Consider the following 27785-nt stretch of genomic DNA (forward strand, 5'->3'; position numbering starts at 1 on the left):
TATAGTAATACGTAATTTTCAAATTGAAACAACAGACAATATTCATAAATAAAAATGCATCACTAATACTATAGTGGTATCAGCAATATTTTGAAGTAACGGAAATCTCATATTTTTGTATTTGTAACAGTATGAAGTACCATTTTGATTATAATAAAGTTAATATCTGACAATATAAAAGATAGTGAATCGTATAAAATAATATTTACGAGTTAGTCATATCTTGAAGAGTTTGATCATCTTTCGTCGAAATCAATTCTAAAATATCTTTATAGTTCACAGAGTTATCATAAAATTTTTCTTCGACATACAATCGAGTACAATTCGAAAACGCGGTTGATATATGAGCTAAAACCTAAAAATTTATTTATATTTCAATATTATCTGTTTTATTTGATTACTCCGTGGAAAACGATTCAAATGTCATAACCGCCACCATAATCATTTTATAATATAAAATTTTTTTTAACATAGACCTTTGATTTTTTCAAACAAATCTTTACCTTTAAATTAGTAATTTTTCTACATAAGCTTATCATTTCTCTAATGCCCGAAACATTAATGTTCATTGCAGTCCTAATATGTTCATCAAACCTGACGGTAGCGGCACCATGAAAAACAATATTTACTTCGTTTATCAACGTATTTCTGCTGCTGACACTTAGTCCAAGTCCTGCTAAACCACAGTCACCAGCTATTGCAGATATTTTGTGGTAATATTTGGGAACTTCGTGTTTTAACCGTTTGAATAACTATAATTTAAAAGAACCATTAAGGTTAGAATTTAAAAAAATGAACCAAATAAAGAAAAATAATACCAAAAAATGTATTAATAAAATGTTATAAGTACAAACACACCAAACATAAATTGAATAATCAGTAGATAAAAGTTTCAACTAACCTATTTTTAAAAATGTATATTATTTCATTATTATCAAATTTTGATCAATGGAAACTTATTGCTATCTTTGTTAACAGACTTTAACGCTGACATAAAACATTAACGAATTATTTTTAAAAGAGCTATAGACCAATTGCTTATTTAGGGAGAGTCTGTAAACTGCCCACCCTAATTATTAGAGTTGTTGGAGTCTTTTTTAGTCGTTCATAAATATTTGAATTAATTAATTAAAAAATAAATAATCAAAAAAAATTGTTTTTAATAATAATAATAATGATAGTGTATAAAAAAATAATTAACAACTATGCCATGAATATATAAAAATTGTATAATGTAATTTGCGTATAATTCTTTAAATGAGTTATCGTTTAATATATCTTTTTTTACTAAAAGTAATCTTAGATTATATTTATATTTATAGATGAATATTTATAGACATATATAGAGTATTCAGTAAGTAAGGAAAAGGGTGCATTTTACAAACAATTGACTTGTTTCCTTACTCATTGAACACTCAGTATACATATACAGAGCAGAACAAATCTAACTAACTCATATTTTTTATACAATTTTCCTATGGTATCAAATGTTAATCCATATTATGTTGAGTACAGAAATCAACACTTATTACGTTATTTACTAGTAACAGTACACGATTTTTTTTCCATGAAAATTAATAACATTTGAATAAGCATTTGTAATTGACATGAAAAAACAAGTAGTAGTATAATTAAGATTATTAAATAAAATTTTAGAAACATTGTCTAAAACATGTTGAGTTTTTAATTATATAAGTTCATATATCATACATTTAAATGTGAATAATAGTGAATAAGTGTATTTTTTATCAAATCTTTTAACAAGGAAAATCCTATAATAATTTGATTACAATGATAGAATCGCACAAATTAATAATTGTTACACTTTTAATTTGGCTAACCATAGAACACTCGTGGTTGACATACGATAATGTTTCTAAGTTTTGTAATAAGATTACAGATAATTATTTATATATAAAGCGCGTTAAACGTTATTATTATGCATAATTAAGAAATCGCGTACTGTTACTAATAAATAATGTAATAATTGTTTACTTCTGTACTTATCATAATATGGACTAACATGGATTGATATCATATAATTAATTGTATAAAAAATCAAAATTTCACAAATTTTTAAATACTGTATAAACGTAACTACTGAATCTACACCTCATGAAATATCTTCAAAAATATTTATAGTTAAACATTTTTTTTATTTATTTAATAATGATAGTTCTTTATGGAGCTGTTACATGCGACAAATTAATTTTTTGGTATCATCCATTATACACTAAACTTATATCAACTTTTGGTTTTCAAATGGCAAACCCATTTTTTTTTTAATATCTACAAATTGGATAAATTTTATGATTTAATTGAATAAATTAAAAAAAAAAATTGTTTTATACTATTCGATGTATTTCAATGAGTTACATCTGTTTAAAGATTAAGTGTCATAAAATAACCTACATGTTTTAAAAAGAACGGAAACATTACCATGTCGTATATTGATACTCACTAATGGCTCATAAAAATTATGTTAAACTGTACTGTAAAGCTGTAAAATGTCTTTGAATAAACAGATAGCACTTATCAATTTAAATAATGTTTTTTTTACTTAAATATTATTTATACAAATTCTGGATAAATATGAATATTTTGTAAACAATTTATTAAAAAAGTTTTAGAGGTAACTTTTGAATGTTAAATGCAAATCTATAAATATAAATGTTTAAACAATTTGATCATGGACTTAAAAAACTTTGACTTGCTTACAGCGTAGACAAGTAAGTAAATCGATAAATTAAACGGATTTCGTCGTATTTCTTTTTTATATAGATCATTAATTAATGATGTTTCATAAAATAATATAATTCTTTCAGTTTAAAAATATTCTAAATTTAGATAATTATAAATTGATTTAATAGAAATAATTACCCTATCTTCAAATATGTCTTCGAGCCTTTGATCGACGTTTTTGTTTTTCTTAGATCTGATCAACAAATATATATGTTTGATATGCGGACACGATCTGAGTAACTTTTCTGTCAGAACCTTGCCCATAAATCCTGTACCACCAGTGATTAGAACCACTGCATCCCGGAAAAACTCTTGTACGGGTGTTCCTACTTCACTTTCGCTAATTTCTCTAGGTTCGTTGAAATCGCGTTCTCCTAACAACTGTAATGGATCCAAATAGTACTTGGAATTTATTATGTCTTTGATTGGTATCAATGGTGAGCTTTCTTGTTTTCTTTCGATATATTTCCGATGTAAATCAAGAGCCATTGTAAAGTCTATTAAAGATTCCAAATACTGAAACTATGAAAATATTGAATAAGTATAATTTATTAATCAATTAAAGTTATCCGATGAACCCTTTAATTATTTAAAACTAATTTCAGTTTAATTACGCAAAGGAACCTTTTGTTTTCCAATATCGTCCGTGATGTTTGTTATATTATTTGATTCTGTTTAAATATTTTATTTTATTTTTGTTGCTATCCTTTGTAGGTATGGTTTATGATACACTCGTATTTTTGTCCATATTTAACTTAATTTTCTTTTTTTAACAATTAAATTTAATTTCCTAATTAATTTTAACTCTAATACTTATTTTATTGCCTTACTTAAGACATAGCGTGTATTTTATCCCTGTTCCTTAATCTAGACACGGGCTACGATATGTTTTACATATCAACCACTTACAACTATAGTTGTGATTAATTAATCACGAGATGTTATAATCATTTATGCATATAACTTCATATAAACTTAAATTAAACTATTAATAAACTTAAAATTAAATTCCATCTATGGTCCGGTAATTATATCTAATAGGTGTGACACTATCAGCTACTATAGCTAGTCGTTATGCAAGTGGTAAATCCCTTTGTGGTTGCAGGTCGACAAAAAGTCCACTTAATTTTAAACAATATTAGTCACAAGTGATTAATTCTTATTATATAATAACGAGAATTTTAATATATTTACTAAGAGAGAGAGAAATTAAAATTTATACAGCATTAAATTTAAAGAATATAGATTGTACTGCTTTGAATAATATCCATATACATGGTAATAATACATTTAAATATATAAAACATATAATTATTCATATTCAAATAAATTAATAGTTTTTTTATATAATAATTTTATAAACCTAGGTTTAGATAAAAAATTGCATAACTTAGCACAAGGACAAATTGCAACCAGTTTAATGTTAAATCGACTGTTCTTGAAAATAGAAATAATTAATTTATATTTTAAGAATACAAATACTAATAAAAAAGATTTTAGACTGTCACACAATGCTATTAATGCTCTTTTAACTATTTTAAGAAGTCAAGGAATTGGTGTGCCGAAAGATTTTCGTTAGGAACACTCCTAAAACTCAAGAAATCTTTTTTTTTTTTACAAAATTCTGATAAGTGAGTATATTTACAATGTATTTCAATAATAGTTTTATATAATATTATAGAGGGGACAGGCACAAATGCCCTTTAAACCCTCCGTCAAATCCAACCTTGGTCGTCTTTGAATAACTATTATAAGATAAGTAAATATATTATGTATATGGATTTATTTCTAAATAATAGAATATTAACTTTATTTAATTTAAATTTAAAATTACAATAAGTATTTAAATAACTTGTTATTTAAATACTTATTAACATAATACATATAAATATGTAAAACATTAAATATATGAAAATATTTATTTCAATGCGAATATATTCTTACATTAAAAAATCGATGTGTATATAATATTGTAGCTTTTAGTAGATGAATATATGTGCTTTTAATAAAAATTTTGTTCGTCTTAAAATCCAGAATAAACAACTTGGTTAAGATCATGTTTACATTCATTAGTTATTTAATGTTAAGTTATGATTGACACTAAAAAATTAGGTAGCACAGTGGGGTCGTGCACAGTATGGACGTGGAATATCGGAACAAGAATACATGATATCTAACAGTGATTATAATCACTATCATAAGAAACACTTCGATGCATATCTGTAGTTAGTGTTTAATTTTAAGAAATTGGTAGATTATCCCAAAAGCAAAATTAACTCATATTTTTTGTTCTACTTCGACTGCCATTTGCACATAGAAAATAGGTCGTCGGTAGAATTTTTTTTTTTTGGACTTCTAGTAAAAAAAATAAGCTTTATTTTAACATATATTTATAATACGTAGTAATCCCAGAACATTTCTAAAGTTAAGTTGAAAAAGTTCTATTTTTTATACAAATTTTCAAGTTTTTAAAAAGTCAAATAAATTTTTTTAATTTTGAAAAGGCAAAATAATTATAAATTTATATTTAATGGAAGTTATATTCATTTAAATTTTATATTTATTGGTGGACTCATTACTATGGAAAATTCTTATAAAGTATTTTAAAATAAACAAACAAAAATAAAATTTGAACACAAAAATAGCATATTTTTTAAATACATCAGCCATTAGAATTAAGAAGATAGGTCGTCGGGGTAATTTTTTTTTATTAATTTATAGTACGTAACACACGCTTTAATTTGACATATGTTTAAAGGACGCAGTATTTCCGGAACATTTTTAAAACTTGGAAAAGTTGAGTTTTGTAAAAAAAGTTGCTATTATGAATCCCCTCTAGTGGGCAGGTCAAATTTTTAAAAATATTATATCAAATGAAAGAAAAATATCTAAAGTTTCAGTATAAAAAATAATTATTTTCATTAGTTTATTTTTCAAAAAGTTATGGCAGTTTTAAGAAAAAAAATGTCAAAAATTAGCGATTTTTAAATTTGTAATTTTTTTTGGAGGTTTCCCCCATTTACAAGAAACGAGGGAAATTTTTTCAATTTTTGAGGGTAATGACTAGATACGATTTGTGATCTTTTGACGTATCGTTAAAAAATTAGGCCCAGTAAGAGCTAAGAAAAAGTAGTGACAGATACAAAAAACAATAAGTAAATACATAATGGTAAAATTAATACCTTTTCATATTCGCATCGAAGTGAAATTAAATTATTCCCTGAAGTATAAGTTATTTGAATAAATATGTTATTGAAAAAAATAATATTGATAATAAACATAAAAAATAATATTTGATAAAGTGCAATTTTTATAAATAAATAATACTAAAGCAAAAAAAATTTTTATTATTTTAAGACAATTTATTAATCAAATGATAAATCAATGTTGATATAGATACAATATATCAACACAGTAATAAGAATAAGTGTTACTAACTTTTTTGTTGTGTACTAATTAATGATTTAAACGTCGCAATGACAATTTTTTTAGGTTCCTTAGCTTTAAATTGTACTGTACCCACGAATTGGTAAATAAAGGCCATTAGTAGTACCATTAATAATTCTATTAATACCCATAAAGTATAGAATAGCACCTGATAAGACAATTGTATAATCTCTTTTTTTTTGTGATCACTATTTTTTAAATAACTCTTTCCATAAAGAAAAATTAATTTTGCCCTGGACTTTACGAAATCTAAAGTAATCTATAATCAATGCATTAAGGTTTTATAATAACAATCTAACCAAACCCTATTATTTTTTTGATAAAATACAACATTTATTAATATTAAAGTTAAAAGATTACAAATGAAGTATATTTATAGATTATTTAAAATTTAGACTTACCTTATTAAAAAATGATTATTAACTTCAAAATTCACTATTTAATTTAAAGAACGTATAACGAACTGAAGCAGGGCAACATCAATACTAATAAATGTAGTATATTACATACGTCATTTTAATGTTAAATTTAAATGGCATGAAATCCTTGAGATTCGAATCTTAATGTTCTACTGGAATATTTTTTTCTTATGCCCTCCTCTTGATTTAACAGCGAATAGTAATTTAATGTTTTGAATACTTTATTGAAAGATTTTTTTATGCTCATCACAACATTATATAAAAAAACGGTAGCACAGTGGGGTCACGACACAGTGTGAGCGTGACATATTCATATCCTGATCAAGATATATGACAAGAAGTATGTCGAATGAAAAAAGGATTATTAAAAAAAAATTATTTCTCATAAAAAAATTGTATTGATCCATACACTTTTCAATAAGTTATAGCATTATAAAGTTAAAAATGTAAAAATTAAATCGAGTATTTTCACACAAAAATTGCATTCGGTAGACATTTTCATCGTGAAGACAAAATAAAGTCCGACAGTTTTTTTTTCATAATAATGTATATTACATTAGCTTTAATTTAAGATATATATAAAAATATCAGACTTACTGGAACACTTTCAAAAATTAAGTTGAAGAAGTTCTACTTTCTCTATGCATTTTTATGTTTTGAACCCCCCCTTTATTAATGGAAATGGTCCAATTTTAAAAAAAAAGTATTTCGAATGAAAGATATATATAAATACTACTCCTCATGAAAAAATTATATTGATCCATACATTTTTCAAAAAGTTATAACATTTTAAAGTTAAAAATGTAAAATAAAAAATCAAGAATTTTAACACAAAAATAGCATACGGTAGCCATTTTCACCACGAAGACAAGTGCAGAAGTCAAATTTTTTTTCCCCATAATAAAGTACATTACATTAGCTTTAATTTAAGATATATATAAAAGTGTCAGACCTTCCGGAACACTTTCAAAATTTAAGTGTAAAAGTAAATTTTTGTGAAAAAGTTGCATTTTAAATCCCCCCCTGTGGGCTGGTAAAGGGTTAAATTTATAAAAAAAATATACTAAATGATAGGTAAAAATATCAAGCATGTATAAAAAAAAAATTATATTGATTTGTTCATCTTTGAAAAAGTTATGGCAGTTTTAAGTATAAAACAACAGCAAAGAGGGATTGCGGCACAGTGGTGACGTGGCATAGTTGGATCAAGTATAATGATATCTGACAGTGATTAAAATCACTATCAAAAAAAACTCTTCAATGCAAATCTTTAGATAGTGTTTAATTTTAAAAAATTGGTGGATTATACCAAAAGCAACATGATTTGCTTGTTCGTTATTAATATCCTGATTCAGATAAAGTATATCGAATGAAAAAGAGGTTATTAAAAATTATTATTTCTCATAAAAAAATTATGTTGCTCCATACACTTTTCAATAAGTTATAGCATTATAAAGTTAAAAATGTAAAATATAAAATCGAGAATTTTCACACAATAATAGCATTTGATAGAAATTTTTACCGTGAAGATAAAAATAGTCCTAAATTTTTTTTTTTCATAATAATGTATATTACATTAGCTTTAATTTAAGATATATATAAGTGTCAGACTTTCCGGAACACTTTCAAAAGTTAAGTTGAAAAAGTTATACTTTCTACATGCTTTTTTTAGATTTGAACNATACTTTCTACATTCTTTTTTTAGATTTGAACCCCCCTCGTATATAGAGAAATGATCAGATTTAAAAAAACAGTATGTCGAATGAAAGATGTATATAAATACTACTTTTCATGAAAAAATTGTATTGATCCATACATTTTTCAAAAAGTTATAGCATAATAAAGTTAAAAATGTAAAATATAAAATCGAGAATTTTCACACAAAAATAGCATACAATAGCTATTTTCACCGTGAAAATAAAATAAAGTTCGAAATTTTTTTTTTTTTCATAATAAAGTATATTACAATAGCTTTAATTTAAGAAATATATAAAAATTTCTGGAACACTTTCAAAAATTAAGTTGAAAAAGTAAATTTTTTGTGAAAAAGTTGTCATTTTAAATCTCCCTCTGTGGGCAGGTAATGGGTCATATATAAAAAAAAATATACCAAATGAAAAGTAATGATGTCATGCATCTATTTAAAAAAAAATTATATTGATTTGGTTATTTTTAAAAAAGTTATGGCACATTTTAATAAAAAAAATTGAAAAAATTAAAAAAATTAGCAATTTTTAAATTTGTAATTTTTTTGGAGGTTTCCCCCATTTACAAGGGAACAAGGGAATTTTTTTCAATTTTTGAGGGTAATGTCTTCGACTAGATACGATGTGTGATCTTTTGACGTATCATTCAAAGAAATCGGTTCGGTGAGAGCTTAGAAAAAGTGGTAACAGACACAAAAAAAAACACATCTTAGTAAAACCAATACCTTCTCAGCTTCGCATCGAAACTAATATAAGTTATTACTTAAAAGATTATATTTGTTATATATACGTGAATTAACAAAAAGACTTTTTAAATCTTTTTTAAACAATAGGTCTCAGCAAGTTAAAATTGATGACGTTTTTGTTAGAGCCAGTGAGAAAAATAAAATATTAAATACTCTATATGCTTTATTTTGTAAAAACAAATTAAAATGAAATCTACTCAAGTCAAAATATGTATGTTTTGAATTGAATATTGTTTGAGACTCACATAAAAGTAGATTACTAGTCTATTTTTTAAATGTAATACTTCAAATATATTTGTGATAGTAAATGTATTTTACTCGAAAATGTTAAAAAATTAAAATATCTAAGTTTATTTTTAGATTTAAATATTCCATTTAAGACATTTTAATTATAAAAATAATTTGTTTTGTACATTATTTATTAACATAACTCATACATTATGTATGAGTTATGTCAAAAAATATGGAAAGATGAAGAATTTCCAGAAGAATGGAACGACGGCATCGTTATACCACTAAAGAAGAAAGGTAATAAACTTAATTGTAACAACTACAGAGGAATATCACTACTGAAAACGCCATATAAGGTGTTCTTAAAGATATTACTAAAAAGACTACAAACCTTTGCAGAGAAATATATAGAGGAGTACCAATATGAGTTCCAAATAAATAAATCGACAATAAATTATCTACTGGTGATTGGATAGGTTATAGGAAAAAGTTTGAACACAACAAAACGTATTGTAGGTATTTGTCGACTTCAAAAAAGCCTATGACATTATTCATCGGAAAAGCCTTTATAGTCTAATATACGAATTCGGAATCACAAGTAAGCTTATTACCCTGACAAAAGTATGCATTAACAATACAAAATATCAAGTAAGAGTCAATAACGCACTATCCCAAGAATTCCAAGTTTTCTCTTTCACCGCTACTGTTTAATATTGTAATAGAGAAAGTTATACGGAATATACAGTGGTATAATTGTGCCATCGACATCGGCACAAACAAGATTAGTATTTTGAAGATGATTTGAATATAATTGTTGACGATGGGGAGAGTGTGGTGCAGAGCTTCTCATCTTTCATCAGCGAAGGAAAAGTCAGAGGGCTGAATGTAAATGATAATAAAACCAAAGTATTAGGTCTATCACTAAACAACCAGGACGACAATGTAGTGTTTCAAAGATATATATTTGAAAAACTACAACAATTTATATAGCTGGGGGCATATCAATATAATTACTTACGGAAACGTTTTATTTATAAGTAATATGATTTCCTTATATATCATCAACGATTAATATTCATATTTAAATAATTAGTTGTACAATAAATAACTTTTGTATAATTGTCATAATCAATTTTATCAAAATATATGTATTAAATATATTATAACTAAACTTCATAACATTTTCAGAGATATTAAGATTTGTTGAATTAAACGTTATGAAAATATAGCAGAATTTGTAACATCTTTTAAAGTTCGGATAAATAAATATAATAATAGTTTAATATACAAATGTAAATCTAATTTTACCTTGATTATGGTGTTTATTACTTTACAACAAATATCGTATATTTATATTAGTATGAAACATTGATAAAATGTGTAATAAAAACATAAATAAATAAATAAATAATTAATATGTATTTTACTAGTTTAGAATTCTATCAAATATTTTTTTATTTATCTGGAAGAACAATACTATTTAAATTAATATTTATTTATATAAATTACTTACGATAACGATGCATTATAAAATAATACGATTTCTATGTGTAATATCTACGACAGAATTTTATATTTAAAAGATTCTAATAACTCTATATATTTTATCACAAATATTATTTAAATAACTTACCCTTATTTTTATTGAGTAAATTTTATAAATAGTGTCGGTGTGACCAAGTCGGTAACACGACGGTGATTGATACGCGTTATATTATTGAGCATGTATTTTTTTTATCTGAGAAAATAAATTTTATTGAAAGATCGACACCAATATTTTATAAAACTTCATCTGGTCTTGCCAAAATAAGATTCAAAAATATTTATATCTATTTAGAAATTTATCAGGGCGATATTTTGATGCCCCAATGTTTTCCGGCGCTGGATGCTTGAAAAGTTGCAAAACGATATTCACTAAGACAAAAATTCAACTCTAAAAATACCTCCATACATTTCTTTGCGCTATCCACCGCTCGATGTTCGTTAGAACAAAGGCATTAGCAACAAGACTACTCCATCGGCGTAGCCAAAATTTTTTCCATGTAAGGGGGTTGATAATTTAATTACCAATTGGTAGTCGCTCATAGTCTGTCGATACCGAGGTCTCAGTTCTTGGTTAGTTCAGAAATGCAAGATAAAGGACATACGTTACTTGGCTTCCCAAAATTTTTTAATTGCTTTATAGCATAAATATAATATATATGTATACATAAAATGTCTAAGAATACTTAAGTGAATTCATTGAAAACAACAAAAATAACATATATGAATAAGATGAAAATTTTTGTAGTGGCGTATTTAGAAATTATTTCATAAGATTCCTAAGGTTTAAATAATTTTCAACATGAATAATAAAGGAGAGCTTCTTCTCTATTTAACTATGTCAATATTAAATTTATAATATTTCAGTATAATTGCAATTAATTTGCCGTTAACCCCTAAATTTCTCCTAAAGTTATAAAAACTTTGAAGAAAAATGTTTTTAATTGATTTTATTCAATGATATGTATTTCTCTATTTTTGATAAGGGTGCCAATTTTATTTTTTTAATTACAACATACATATTTAACTAGCGATTCTAGCCATTCAATTTCTATTAAACTAATCATTTTTTTTTTCTTTTGTCAATTACATATATATCTATATTTATCTATCATATGAACACTGTTTGTCATTTATCTATGTTATCTACCTTGTTTTTTTGCTCTGAATTTCATGAGAGTAAACGGGTTAAACAAGTTAGGGACACAAACAAACGTAAACACAGCGACACTGACAATTGTAATCAGTATATCTTTATGCATACATTCTATATGTATAAATATATATGTGTGCGCGCGCATTGTGTCATATTTTAGTTATCACAAAACGACAATAAAAATGATTAAAGATGATTTTCTTCTTCGTCTTCCTTGTCTTAATCCCAACTACTTAGGGTCGACCTTTTTATCATTAAAGATGATAATAATGACGAAAATGATTCAACTATCCAGAAAATGTAACGTGTAAAAATGAATAAGGAGCTGATTTTATAAAAAATAATTATTCTTATATAACATACACCGATTCAATTCAGTCTGCCATTTTTAAATTTTATTTTAATTTAAACCAGTAATCAATATTAAGTAGTACAAGTTTTCACTTCTGTCTACCGTCCCAAGACGGTAATTTAGGTTTTTTTAAATATTAAACAAAATAAATATTTATTATAGATAAAGAAGACTGTATATTACAAAGAAAGACGGGCGTGCGACGCGTAACTAGAATCGCAACTGACTAGAACAAAATTACACAATATAATTCAAGGTTAAAATAAAGAAATAAAGTAGACAACATTATGTGGTACATAATATAGATAGATGACAAACAGCATTACATAAAATACAAAAAATATTTAATATTTTATTATTCTTACTAAGGAATTCAAATTTTGAGGAATTTCACCAATCGTTCAATTGATTGATTTTTATTTTGTACTTTAAAAAAATCTTATAACCTTTTTATCTTTTTAACATTTTAATTTTTTTTTTTTGAGGTGAACTACAATTTGATCTTTAATCAGTTCGATAACTAAGTATACGATTACCTTTATGACTCATTCTTATTCGTATTTTATATTTTTCCAAATTTTCTATTGGCACATAATCACCAAATGTTATTATTGGATGACGAACACAATATTTGTACGATTCGCTAACCACATTCATTGAAATTTTTGAAATACACTATTGAAACAAATCTAAAAATAATAGTTAGCATTTTACACTCATACACTCCAGTAGCTAGAGGCAGTACCTAATTTTGGAATAACTTAATGGACATTTGGGAAGTACCAAACTAATACATAGGAATCCTAAAGCATTTTAAAAGTATAAGTCCCACACAATAGTCTATGAGGGATACAACCAAGAAATATTTTCTTAGTATTAAAACTCACGTTTTTAAATATAACATGATTTTTTTTCTTATATATAAAATAAACTATTCTTGTGTATACTTTCCTATTATCATGTTTTCCTTAAGCTTTTAATAATACTTTCTTCATTAAAAATAATGTTCATATATTTTTTTTAAATAATCCTTTCAAAAAAGTAACTCTTAATTTTTTACTAGTGGCCCAATAACTTTTGAGTGCTCTTTCTAATTTTTAAAAATTTATTTTCAATGAGAATATCTCGAAACTTCTTCTAGTGTATACTATCTTTGAAAAATAAAATTTAATACCAATGTCCTTTTTCAAAAACTGTTTGTAAATATTCATTATATACGTTTTTTATCCTTATTATATAAATCACTCCATCCTTGCCACATATAATTCTTAATACTCGACCTAATCGACAATCGAAAGAACTGAGATTTTCTTCTTTTTTATAAAGACAATAGTGGGACGGTGTGGCCGAGTCGGTAACGCGGCAGTGCTTGACACGCACTGCCTCGGGTTCGAAACTCGGTCACGGGCGGCTTCATTTGCCGAACGAGATATCAGTTCGGTAATTGGAGTCGCCATCCCACTCTCCGGTGACGGACTAACCACCCGTACCGAAGTATACATGGTTAAGAAAACCTCCTCCTAAGGGAAGGTCGCTATGGGCTTAATGATAAAAAATCAAAAAAAAAAAAAAATTAAGACAATAGTAATTTCTGACAGTTTAGGTCTTTTCTCTTTTGTGCATTTGTAATTAGTTTGATGTTGTGAAAGAGTAAAAAAAAATTATACATAACTTTTTTTTAGAACACTGATCCTAATGAAATTTTAATACACTATCCTAAATAAAATATTCCTTCATCGTGTATGCTCTTACCCAATGAAGATAACTCAATGAAAAAAATCTAAGTATAAAATGGTTTGAAAGTGACCATTCACACATATTAAAACTATTTTTTTCAACGCAATTTTTGGATATGTTCCAAAACGTCTGTGTTCTTTAAACTTACATGGAATTAATGTATTTGAAATTTACTATAATATAAAAATAAAATTATCCCGGTGACTATTTCAATGTAAGAAATAAGAGATCAAAGTAAAAGATTCACGATTTTTTTTAATAAAAATACTTTATTTTAGGTATATATTTTTAAAATTAAGCTAATAACTACTAATATCGCTTACATTTTTCAACAATGTCATATGTGCAAAACTTAATACATTTCTTAATTAAAAATGCATTGAAATGAAATAATCCAATGTGATTTCAAGCAGTTAAATATTTTAATGTAAGGTATAATGATTTTTTTTTAATTTTTAAGACATTTTGATGTAAATATAATTCAAATACGTTATATTTTAAGATATGACATTTTTGAAATAAGTTAGTATTATTATCACATATTATGATAAATAATGTTTTTTACATATTAAACAATATAAAAATGTTAAGTCTACATGTTTTCATAATAAAAAATAAATACAAACATTTCTATAAAACAACTACATAACTAATGTAAAAATTGTTATATGTAGAAGATAACAGTGAACTTCTGTTATCAGTAATAAATCCAGGAAGTAAGACTAAAAAAGCAAAGCCCTTCCTATTGACTATGCAAAACTAACATTTTAAATAAAAATAGGGCAGTAAATTTTTTCTTGAATAGGCCTCTCTTTTGACATATATTTTAATGTGATCTGTCAAAATAGTGTTAACTTTATTTAAAAAAATTTACAGAAATACACATTTTTCTCCTGCCTAAAAAGTGTTCTTATACTATATAAAATTAAGTATAGTTTTCCAAATATTTTTGGCAGCGAAGCTCTTTTTATTCCATCTCCTAGTTGCGCCTATTATTATAATCAAGTATAAAGAACGATAGTTGAGCTTTTTTTCGTACAATTTTTACATATATATTTTTACATATAGAATTGATAAAAAACTTAACTAAATTTAACCTACATAAAATATAGTAAATAATAGCTTTACAAATTGAAAGAAATTTATATTTTCTATTTAAATATCATACATCAATTAAAAGAAAGAAACATTATTTCCCATGAGATTATTGACAGTTTTGTAAACTCGTAATAATTCAGATCATATATTTAAAAATCATTGACACTGGTAACCAGACTAACCATAATAGAAATATTATTGTTAATGTTTTAACTACTATATGAGCTGCATGTAATCTGTAAAAAAAATGAAATTGTTAGAACGTCAGAAGAAATTTAAAAGACCTAAGTAAAATATCGCTACCATAAAAAAAGTGTTAAGTAAAAAAAAAACAGAACAACTCTGTCACTAATTATGATAACGCTAGTAAATTCGAGATAGGCCCCGGGCCGTTTAATTCCCTTTATCCGAACCTGTTTTCAAGCAAAATTTTGTTGCCAATTAGTATCATTTTTTGTAGAGTCCATAATACGGACTCAATATTATTTCTTTCTCGTTGATCTTTCAACAAAAATTATGACTTATTTTAAATGTAAATCAAATACGATTCTTAAAGAGTGTTTAAATATATGTATGCAATTTTAATCGGAACCTTAAAAATATACCTATACACTGTATCGTAAGTTAAAATAGATTTAGTATTTTTCAAATTTTTGATTCGATATTTACCTTTCCCATTTTTTTCGAGCATTTGGTAACGTGTGTATATCATCTTTCACTAGATAAACTCTCAGACCAAGGCAGTGCGCTTGACTGAAATATTCCCATGATATTTGCCTAACATCGAAATTGAATAATTCGCGATCTTGTGAATCAAGTGTATCCCATAGCCTTAGAATTCGATCGTTTACGAAAGTCCATTCTTTGTTGGCAAAATAGGCCAAAGTTTCACGTACTTTGTCTAGCTTTTTGTAAATATTTAACAAGCTAAAAAATAAAATTCAGATTTTTACTTCATACATTTTTATAATTACAGAGTGATTTTTATATAATAACCCACTCAATTACATACAGAATAAAAATAATTTAAACATTTTTTTTGGTTATCTTTAGTTACACATTATTCTTGAATTATTAACTAGAAAGACTTTATAAGTTCACCGTTCATGCCTTGTAAGAGTGTAAACTTTGTTTTTTTAAATAATAACACATATTTTGAATTTAATCAAATGTTTCAGTTTTTAACTTAATAGTAAGTGGCATTTGAATTTTTAATATTAAGTTATTCGTTTATTAGATATAAAATTTTAATGTTTCAAATTTTTGAGTTAATACATGTATACACAAGGTGTTCCAAATACTTGTAGTCAATTGGTTTTTTTTTTTTTTTTGACGTCGCTATCACAGCTATGAAATGTTTATTGTCAAATATGACTATCAATAGAATGCTTTCTGTATTGCCCAGTGGTGTATTTATAAATTTAAAACAAAATGCCTTACTACCATAAATAATAAATGCTTTATATCTGCGAATATCGACGTCAAAAACGACCAATAGTCGCAAAAGAAAAATGACAGTAACTTCAATACAGTTTAAATGTTTATTTTTGCTTTCATTTTATAATTTGTATACAAGAATAATTTTACTTTTAAGATTTGTAATTCTAGTTTTAGTTCCTAAAATTTTGTATGTTAATTTTTCATTAATGCAAAAAAAAGATATAAATTTCAATGAAATCTTTACATTTTTGAAGTATAAATAATTTATTATGCAAAATCTTTAAACTCTTTTTTTTATAACTTAATAGTTTTTGATTAAAAATCACAGAATTAAACGCGAATTTTTTTACTTACATTGGCTTTTGACCAGACATAACAGCTAATGTATCAAGTATGTATCCAGGTATGATATGACAAAATAGATTCAATATAGCGTACAAATATGGGTTGTTTGTTGGCCAAAAAGAATAATACCAAATGGCACGAATCGTTGGCCAGTATATCCCATGTTGTTTATTCATTTTTATGAAATCATACCATTTGATAGGTACTTGTCTTGAGCTAGAACACGTATAGATTGGTATTTCATCAGGCCTGTAAAAAATAAACTAAATATTAATAAAGTATTAGATTTATTTAAATAAATAAAAATAAAGGAGGAAAAATAATTTTAAATATAATTTAATTGTAAAATAAATATAAATATGAGTTTTAAAAATCTTACTTGGTAGTTGCAACTTCTTTTGATGAACATATGAGCGCATTAACAACTATATCTACTGGAATAATATCTGTGACAGTTTCAGAATGTCCAAAATATGTGTGCAATACACCAGTTCCAGCTCCCACAACGAGCCCTGTCGGTCCATAAACATTATCGATCCAGCCTCTTACTGGTTCCCGGTATGTCGCAATAACTATAATAAAATAATTTTTATCAAAAAATAAAACAAAATGTACAAGAACTTACCAACTGAGGGTCGAAAAACAAACATTGGTAAACCTTGCCCTTCGTTTCGAATCACATCTTCAGCCAAAGATTTTGTAAATGTATATGTATTTGGATAATTTCCAATTATTCTGTAGAAAATATTAAATTAACCTAAACTCTTTAGATAAATTAACCATTTGTAAATACAAAAAAAAACAATACTATTTTTTAACTTTATCAAATCAAAACTATGACTTTAATAGCAATTCAATAAATATGTTTAACTATTGCTTGTTTTTAAATAGAATAAACAGGAAATATTCATAAATTTATTTATTAATGAAAAACACCTATGGATGTAGTTATTGCTTTAATTATAATTAAAGCAATAATAATAATAACAATATAATTATTATTATAATGTTAATAGCTAATAATATAAAAGATAATGTAAATCGTTAAATCTTACGTATTAGTCATATCTTGAAGAGTTTGATCATCTTTCGTCGAAATCAATTCTAAAATATCTTTATAGTTCACAGAGCTATCATAAAATTTTTCTTCGACATACAATCGAGTACAATTCGAAAACGCAGTTGATATATGAGCTAAAACCTAAAAATTTATTTATATTTTAATATTATCTGTTTTATTTGATTACTCCGTGGAAAACGATTCAAATGTCATAACCGCCACCATAATCATTTTATAATATAAAATTTTTTTTAACATAGATCTTTGATTTTTTCAAACAATTCTTTACCTTTAAATTAGTAATTTTTCNTCTTTGATTTTTTCAAAAAATTCTTTACCTTTAAATTAGTAATTTTTCTACATAAGCTTATCATTTCTCTAATGCCCGAAACATTGATGTTCATTGCAGTTCTAATGTGTTCATCAAACCTAACGGTAGCGGCACCATGAAAAACAATATTTACTTCGTTTATCAACGTATTTCTGCTGCTGACACTTAGTCCAAGTCCTGGTAAACCACAGTCACCAGCTATTGCAGATATTTTGTGGTAATATTTGGGAACTTCGTGTTTTAACCGTTTGAATAACTATAATTTAAAAGAACCATTAAGGTTAGAATTTAAAAAAATGAACCAAATAAAGAAAAATANATTAGAATTAAAAAAAATGAACGAAATAAAGAAAAATAATACCAAAAAAATGTATTAATATGATATTATAAATACAAACACACCAAACATAAATTGAATAATCAGTAGATAAAGGTTTCAACTAACCTATTTTTAAAAATGCATATTATTTCATTATTATCAAATTTTGATCAATTAAGAATTTGGAAACTTATCGCTAACTTTGTTAACAGACTTTAACGCTGACATAAAACGTTAACGAATTATTTTTAAAAGAGCTATAGACCAATTGCTTATCCAGGAAAAAGACTGTAAACTGCCCATCACAAATGATTAAAGGTGTTGGAATAATTATTGTTTCTAATTGTTGAGATAATTACTAATTAATGAAAATTAGATAATAATGTAAATAATTACTCATAAAAAAAGAAAATATTTCAATAAAAACCTCATTTAAAACTTTTATGAACTTTAAAAAAAGAGGTACTTGCATAATTTGAAATTTATATCTCAAATTTAAACCACTATACATGGTGTTCAAAGTTGATTTTAACGATCAAATTTTTAAGAATTAAAGCTGAAATACTCCCTATAACCTTTTTCTGTTTAAACCTATAGTAAATATTTTTTTAAGACATTATATAAGGTTTTGAAAAATGTAATTTTTATGTTTCTAGCATAACTAAATACTGAAATAATTGCTATTAACAGTGAAATAATGTAAATTTTGATACCATCACAATGTTTGTAAAAAGATTATCTTTAATTCTAATATTAAAGATATTTTAAAATAAATATGTTCTTGACGCTAACCAAAAAGGTTTGACTATGACGTAGAAGAATAAATTGACTCCGCCTTGTTCTTTCTACCATCAGGTTTCACAGCAGAACTATGTTAATTATTAAACTCATTATTATTTAAATTATCGATTACATTTATAATTTTTTCATCATTAACATATTTGATTAAATGATAAAGTAGTGCAATCAACGATTATGGTAATACTTCTCTATTACATAATTTTCGCAAAAATCACTGATTGTTTTAATTAAGAACAAAAAAATAACACAATCAAACAATGGGGGTTTTCATTTAGTATAGTAAAAAAAATATTTAATAATTCATGAATAATAACGCCAGATCGAACTTCTTTAACAAAGCAATTATGTATTCATTTTATGAAAACCATATTATACACAATAATGTTTATCTCTTAATGTTATGGTAATTGTGTATATAATGACAAAGTTTTGAGTAATTTGTATTTTTTCAATCGTTAGATTTCATAGTACTATCTAAGTACACTGACCTAATATTTGCACGGCTAAATAGAAAGTGTCACAAAAATGGTCAACAAATACAGGTGAACCAAGAGAATGATTCAAGGCCGCACACTGCAACAACACTACATTGAGCAACAAAATAATCTCGACCAAACAAATAAGGTTCTCAAGTATGATCACGTTTAAAAAATAGTTATGAAACAGTGCAATAACTAACAAAAAAAAATTATTAGTTTATTTTAAATAATCGAATATTTAACAAATAAGTAAAAATATTAATGTAACAAATTTATTCATCAAAAACGTTTACGACATTACTAAAATCAAAATTTCATCTTTGTACGATATTTAATAACAGTATATTATTTGCGATATTTAATATCATATAACATACGTCTGAAATTAAAGAACCTAAATTATAATATGTTAGGTATCGTTTTAACATTTAAGATTTAAAATAATTTAATAATTTATCTTTAAGATAAGAGTGGCTACGTGAATTTGGAGGGTCACCCTTTAAACAATGTTCATGAGCAAAAAAAAAATAATCTATTTTTCCCAACATTATTAATTTTTATCCAACTTCTAGTATACATTTTAATACTTCATTTTATTGCTCGACCAATACAAAATATCGTATTCAAATCAAAGTTATCAAGTATTGTTAATATTTTAAATGTAAATTTTAATAAAACCTTTTATTTGTGTGGCTAATATTAATATATCTAATGAAAAAATTGCAATATTATAAATTTAAAAAATATTGATCGCCCGTACGTTGACAATATTTGTAGATTTCGCTCCCTAATATTAAGAGTCATCCTTAAGAAAAGGCTATTTCTCTAACGACCATACCCTAAAAACAGTCGTATATTAGATTATATCATACTACTTTAACAAAATTCAGATACATAATTAATAAACGTAGAAAAAATGTTTAATCTATAGTAATGGGCCACTAGTAGTATGATTTACAATATACTTAATAATAAGTGAAAATATCAAATATAATAAGTAGCTAAAATCTTAACTTTAGAAATAATGAACATTTGTTTCACCTTGTCGTAGAATTTGTTTAAATTACTTTAATTATTGTACAATTAAATTATTTAAGTAATAATCGTTACTTTTTAAAGTACCTAATAAAATATTCTTCAATTAAATCGTATAAATCATTAATAAACTTTATTGAATTACGTAAGTTTGATGATTTGAAAATATTTGTATCGTTTTTACACTATGTAACATGTACAAAATATTACTTGAATCACAAATATTTATGTAGGCTAAATATGTATAGGCTACATGAATATTAAAGTCGGCCTTGAGTAGTTGATTGAATCAACTATTTGTGTTTGCGGTCATAATTAATAAGTGTAATCATAATCTCGCTTAGTCTTTACGCGAATATGTTATTAACACATACATGTATTTTTCTGAATCAACTGACTAGTGTATAACTTTATAATTAGTACAACTAAATCAATCTATCATTCCACGTAAACCTTTTTATTTCATTTATTTACCACGAGAAAAAACACCAACTATAAGTTTTATTATGCAAATTAAAAAGTATACATAACTTAAAAAACATAAATAATATAACTGATAGAATAAATAAATAAATGTATACAATAAACGGATTTCGTCGTATTTTTTTATATTTTCTTGTATAATCGATCATCAATTAATGATGTAATGATAACTTTTTAAAACTATTAGAACAAGGATAAACTTAGAAAACTTTGACTTGCTTACAGCGTAGACAAGTAAGTAAATCGATAAATTAAACGGATTTCGTCGTATTTTTTTGTCGTATAGATCATTAATTGATGATGTTTCATAAAATAAAATAATTCTTTAATTTAAAAATATTCTAAATTTAAATAATTATAAATTGATTTAATAGAAATAATTACCCTATCTTCAAATATGTCTTCAAGCCTTTGATCGACGTTTTTGTTTTTCTTAGATCTGATCAACAAATATATATGTTTGATATGCGGACACGATCTGAGTAACTTTTCTGTCAGAACCTTGCCCATAAATCCTGTACCACCAGTAATTAGAACTACTGCATCCCGGAAAAACTCTTGTACGGGTGTTCCTACTTCACTTTCGCTAATTTCTCTAGGTTCGTTGAAATCGCGTTCTCCTAACAACTGTAATGGATCCAAATAGTACTTAGAATTTATTATGTCTTTGATTGGTACCAATGGTGCGCTTTCTTGTTTTCTTTCGATATATTTTCGATGTAAATCAAGAGCCATTGTAAAGTCTATTAAAGATTCCAAATACTGAAACTATGAAAATATTGAATAAGTATAATTTATTAATCAATTAACGTTATCCGATGAACCCTTTAATTATTTAAAACTAATTTCAGTTTAATTAATAAAAAATACTAATAATTATTTTTGTATATTATCAAGTGAAATATATTTTTAATTTTAAATCAATAATTTGTAATTTTTATTTATAATAGCCACGAAAGATCAATTTTTATTGATGATGAGAATCCAATAAACCTGCAATGTATATTCTAAAATAGTAATAACATCCAAGTACTGGTTCATAAGTTATTATCAACCAGTCATTTTCTTAGTTAAATTATTCCCTGTAGTGTAAGTTAATTAAATAAATATGTTTTCGTTAAAAATATTGATATTGTTAATAAAAATAAAAATATAATAATTGATATTAATAGGGTAAATAAAAAAATACAAAATACAAAATTTTTGAACATAATTATTATTTTGTAATTAATTATGATATTATACTTTATATTATCAAAATTAAAAACGTATTTTTTTGTGATCCTTCATTTATTTTTTAGTCCTTCATAATTTAAAATTTAAAATTAAAAACTCATTAAATTAGAAACATTTATCCCAAATGTTGGCCCTAAAACACAAGCTCGAATGGTACAGGATTGAATTTAATCATATTTTAACTCAAGCCTACGCTGGCCAGATTTTTGAGGTTATCAAAGAACAATGGAGGCTAATAATGACGGGAGGTATTTGGATGTAAATTATTCTTCTTTTCCATAATTATGAAGTGATTAAAAATTAAATAATCTCACATAAATTTTAATTGGTATTTTGAAAAATTCCAGAGGAGACCACATTTGTTTTTGCTTAACAGCAACCAAACAGGTCAATTTAACTTAGAATTAAAGCAAAGCACCTCCTAAATTAGCAATAATAGATTTGCTAATTAGACAAGAATTGATTGTTAATTGTTAATGAGAATGGTCTTAATAGGATTTTTAACATCTCTGTGATAGAAATATTAGAAGAAAGATCTTTCTCATGCATATTAAATTTAGCTTTATTGATTATCCTTTTCAATTAATGCAGCTTAAAAATAAAAAACTACACAACCTGATAATATAAATTTCTTTGTACCTAACCCAACTGAAAAAACCTAAATCTATTATTGCAGTGCAATATTTATGGAAAAACATTTAGTACATTTGTACATGCGTCAAGACAAATATTATTGTATATTATAATAATTATTCAGAATAAATAAAATGTTGGCAAAATAATAAAAACGGGTAAAAATTTCTAAAAAAAATAAATATTGCAGCAAACATAAGTTTTGACGACAATATTCACCAATTTTCTAAACTAAAAGTTAATAAATGTTGTCAATACATCCATATATTTGGTAATTTTTTTTTTTTTAACTACTATTATTATTATTAAATAATAAAAAAATTGTTATTTATTTATTCATGAGTTTAGTTTAAATTTTAGTAGGTTACGGAAGGTACACCTTCCGGATCTTATTTTTACTTATTACATTAATAAATGTTAATGGCATTACATAAGTATTTCTTATGTGACGAGAAGTAAGTAGGTTAATTTTTGTATAACAATCCTTAAAAAAATTAAGATTTTACATATACATTTTAATATACAGAGTGATTGATTTATCAATAACCATCAAATATCTTCTAAAAACATAATAAATTTGAAAATTTTGGCTTATTTAAATAATATTTATTTCCTCTAGGATAGCAAATTAATTTTTTAAATAGTAACATACATATTTTCTAACTTTTAATCTATTAAAATATTTATAAAGGATACAGTTAAAATATTTTGAAAATCGATAAATTATTAATTTAGGATATATTTAGTGATCAAATGATAAATCAATGTTGATATAGATACAATATATCATCAAAGTATTGAGAATAAGTGTTACTTTCTTTTTTGTTGTGTACTAATTAATGATTTCAAAGGTAGCAATGACAATTTTTTTTAGGGACCTTAGCTTTAAATTGTACTGAACCCAGGAATTGGTAAATTAGTCTCTGTATTATTAGAATAGCGTCGGATAGGACAATTTATTAAAAACTCTTTTTATTTTGTAATCACTATTTTTTAGATAACTTTTTCCATAAATAAAAATTCAATTTACCCTGGACTTAACGAAATCTAAGGTCATTACTGCATTAGGGTATCATAAAACCAACCCTATCGACACACAATTATTTTTGTAATATAATTCTCAAAATTTATTAATATTTAAGTTAAAAGATTACAAATAAAATATACTTACAAAAAAAAAATTTAATTTAAAACTCAATTATTAGTATTATTAATAGAAAAATGGTTTAGGAAAATAATGTAATACATTTTTATTTTTATGTCTGTTTAAAGTTTAGACTTACCTTATTAAAAAATGATTAAACACTTCAAAATTCACTTTTTAATTTAAAGAACGTATAACAAACAAGAATCAAGAACAAACGCACTGATGCAGGGCAACAACAATAATGATACGTGTAGTAATGCTAAATGTAAAAGGTGCAAAATCCTTGAGATTTGAACCTTCAGTAGGTTTGAATCATAATCTTCGACTTAAATGTAGTTTTCTTATGTCCTCCTCTTGATTTAACAGCGCATAACAAGTCAGTGTTTTGAATACATTATTGAAAGATTTTCATAGAGCTCATCACATCATTTTTTAGAAAGTGATAAGAAAAGTTGCTCTGCGGTACGAGGCGATTCCTCCACTGTCATTGCCCAACAAAAACATTGTTTTCTACGATATCTTACATCAAAAAATAGTGAAATGATATCTCATATTCTGATAAAAAAGTGTGATTACATATTATGCAAAAAGTCAGTAATGTGCAATAAAGTTAACAGAATCACATTGAACTCGATTTAAATATAACTTAAACGTACATTAAAAGTTTCAAATTCATTTTTCCATAAGTTGTAATTTTACATTTATCCCCTGTTGCCCGAACATCATAGAAGTTTACGAATAAAAGTATTTTAATACTCCTTTGCATTTTTACGGTATTCTGAATACTCAAAATAATATATATTCTTAATACTTTTATTTGTAAAATCAATTAATAATTTTATTCGTTAGAAAAGATTTTTACTACTTTTAATTTTAATGCAATATGTATTTTAAAGGAAGAGACAGCCCTTTAAAAAAAAATGTTCTAGCTACCAATGGTATAATGATAATATAAATAATAATTTTATATAACAAATATATAGTGTTCCGTAAGTTAGAAAACGAGTTTTTATTGTTCTTATTGTACTTTTTGAACATTTTGTACATTAAATTAAATTAAATATTAAATTAAAAATATATTATTAAAAATAACAGCTCACCACTAATTTGAAAAAACCTAAGCTACGCACAAATAATTAATTTTAAGAACCTCCAAAAGAACCTGTTTTGGTAGGGGTCCGGTTCTTTAAAACAAATATAGAGGTTCCAGTTAGGATTTTAGTTCTTTATTTTTTCGTCAGAACTAGTTTTCAACTGGTTCTCAAAAATTAAAACCCCTGCTAATAAATCATGTAATTTATATATATATATATATATATATAACTTATATCTATAGGAAGGACTGAAGGAAAGGTGGGGTTATATTGTTCTTACTTGTTACTCAAAACGCTCTTCTTCCAGTCTATATTTAAAAAATTTAATCGCTTCTGAAGTACAAAATTCATTAATAACTTTAATGTTTTTAGTTAGATCATTTTTTATTTTATTACTAAGTTAAATATTAATGTTGTCGTTTAAAAACGGTAGCACAATGGGACTGCGGCACAGTATGGACGTAGGATAGTTGGGACAAGTATTGATGATATCTGACAGTGATTAAAATCACTATCATAAAAAACGCTTCGATACAAATCTGTAGATAGCGTTTAATTTCAAAAAATTGATGGATTATTCCAAAAGCTACATGATCTCCTATTTCCTTAATTATATCCTGATAACAAATTTAATGATTTATAAGTGTAATATATGAATAAATATATAAAGGGAAATAGTTTAATTTAAAAAAAAATGTATGTCGAATGAAAGAAGTATATAAATAGTATTTATCATAACAACATTTTTTTAAAAGTTATAACGCTATAAAGTTAAAAATGTAAAATATAAAATCGAGAATTTTCACATAAAAATGGCATTTGGTAACTATTTTCACCATGAAAACAAAATAAAGTTCAAATTTTTTTTTTTCCATAATAAAGTATATTATATAAGCTTTAATTTAAGATATATATAAAAGTGTCAGTATTTCTAGAAGACTTTCAAAAATTAAGTTGAAAAAATTCTACTTTCTATATGCATTTTTAAGTTTTGAACCTCCCTGTATTAAGGGAAATGGTCCCATTTAAAAAAAAAGTATTTCGAATTGTAGAAGTATATAAATATTATTTCTCATAAAAATATTGTATTGATCCATACATTTTTCAAAAAGTTATAGTATTCCAAAAGCAACATGATCTTCTATTTCCTTATTTATAGCCTTATTACATGTTTTATGATTTATAAGTGTAATATATGAATAAATATTTACTATAGCAATTAAATATAATATTTAAAAATTTAGTTTTGTAATATTTTACAAAAATCGTATTTTTAACTATCAACTTAGGTTTCCGTTTACACTATGAAAACAAATTAAGTCCAATATATTTTTTCTCATATTAAAGTAATATACTTTAATAAAGTTTAAAATGTAAAATCAAGAATTTTAACACAGAAATAGCATATTGTAGTCATTTTCACTTTGAAAATTTGTTTCAATAAAATAAAAATCATATATTTTTACATCAGTTTGAAAGAAATCAAAATATATAAAAAAAAACAAGTTACAGAAATAGTGATATTTAAAAAAATTGTAGTGTTCTTTACCCAAAATATAGATTTAACATAACCAAAGAAGACTTCATTAGTCATAATGAAGGGAATATATACTTTTAGTTTCTCTTTTGTACGTCACTACGATTAATAACACACTATTTTAAATAAATTTTGGTTCTTTATTCAGACTAAGATATACTTTTCTGGGTTGTTTTATCTTAATATTGCATTTAAACAATCATTGTCACCTTTATTTTTATAATAAGGTTGGGTTTAATAAATGTTTCTATGTTAGCCTTAACATAATGACTTTTAAAAAGCTAAAAACTGAATCGTAGTATATTTTAATATCTCTCAGATTTTTGTCCTTCCAATTGAGATTTTGTGCGTTTTCGTATTTTTCTTGTAAAAGCGTTAATATACTTTTATCAGTTTTTTCCCAAATAATTTGTACGTTGTATTCTTTCATTAAATACTAAATTAATTGTTTTTTGTACGTTTTACCCTATAATTTTAATAAGAATATTGTTTTTATTAATCTTCTTGTAGTTTTTGAAGGATAAATCAGTATTCTTCAAAATAATTATTTTAACAGATTTAAATCTGTACATGATTTCTATATATCTAATCATGAAGTTTTTTATAACATTTAAAGTAATATTATATTAATCAATTTACAAATATACGATTTAAATTTTATTTAAATTA

The 27785-nt window shown here is 24.9% G+C and overlaps 1 protein-coding gene across 3 annotated transcripts in view; it reads right to left on the reverse strand.

Moving 5' to 3' along the window:
• LOC126905309 (fatty acyl-CoA reductase wat-like) overlaps nt 1-24785 on the reverse strand; it is a 32373-nt gene extending 7588 nt beyond the window's left edge. The window contains exons 1-9 of one of the 3 annotated variants that reach the window (XM_050684883.1): nt 24622-24785; nt 21854-22237; nt 18360-18608; nt 18017-18162; nt 17587-17696; nt 17341-17533; nt 16971-17210; nt 15846-16103; nt 14530-15412 (exon numbers count right to left, since the gene is read on the reverse strand). In XM_050684883.1, the coding sequence (XP_050540840.1) occupies nt 15313-15412; nt 15846-16103; nt 16971-17210; nt 17341-17533; nt 17587-17696; nt 18017-18162; nt 18360-18608; nt 21854-22204 (1647 nt within the window). In that variant the 5' untranslated portion in view covers nt 22205-22237; nt 24622-24785 and the 3' untranslated portion in view covers nt 14530-15312. Of the gene's footprint in view, nt 1-209; nt 356-503; nt 753-2880; nt 3265-6590; nt 6725-14529; nt 15413-15845; nt 16104-16970; nt 17211-17340; nt 17534-17586; nt 17697-18016; nt 18163-18359; nt 18609-21853; nt 22238-24621 lie in introns of those variants that run through there. The other 2 variants (XM_050684884.1, XM_050684882.1) reach the window with 2 other exon arrangements.
• Between the last annotated feature and the right edge of the window lie 3000 nt (nt 24786-27785).

Source organism: Daktulosphaira vitifoliae, unplaced genomic scaffold (genome assembly GCF_025091365.1).
Source record: "Daktulosphaira vitifoliae isolate Bord-2020 unplaced genomic scaffold, ASM2509136v1 Scaffold_4, whole genome shotgun sequence".
Taxonomy (NCBI): domain Eukaryota; kingdom Metazoa; phylum Arthropoda; class Insecta; order Hemiptera; family Phylloxeridae; genus Daktulosphaira; species Daktulosphaira vitifoliae.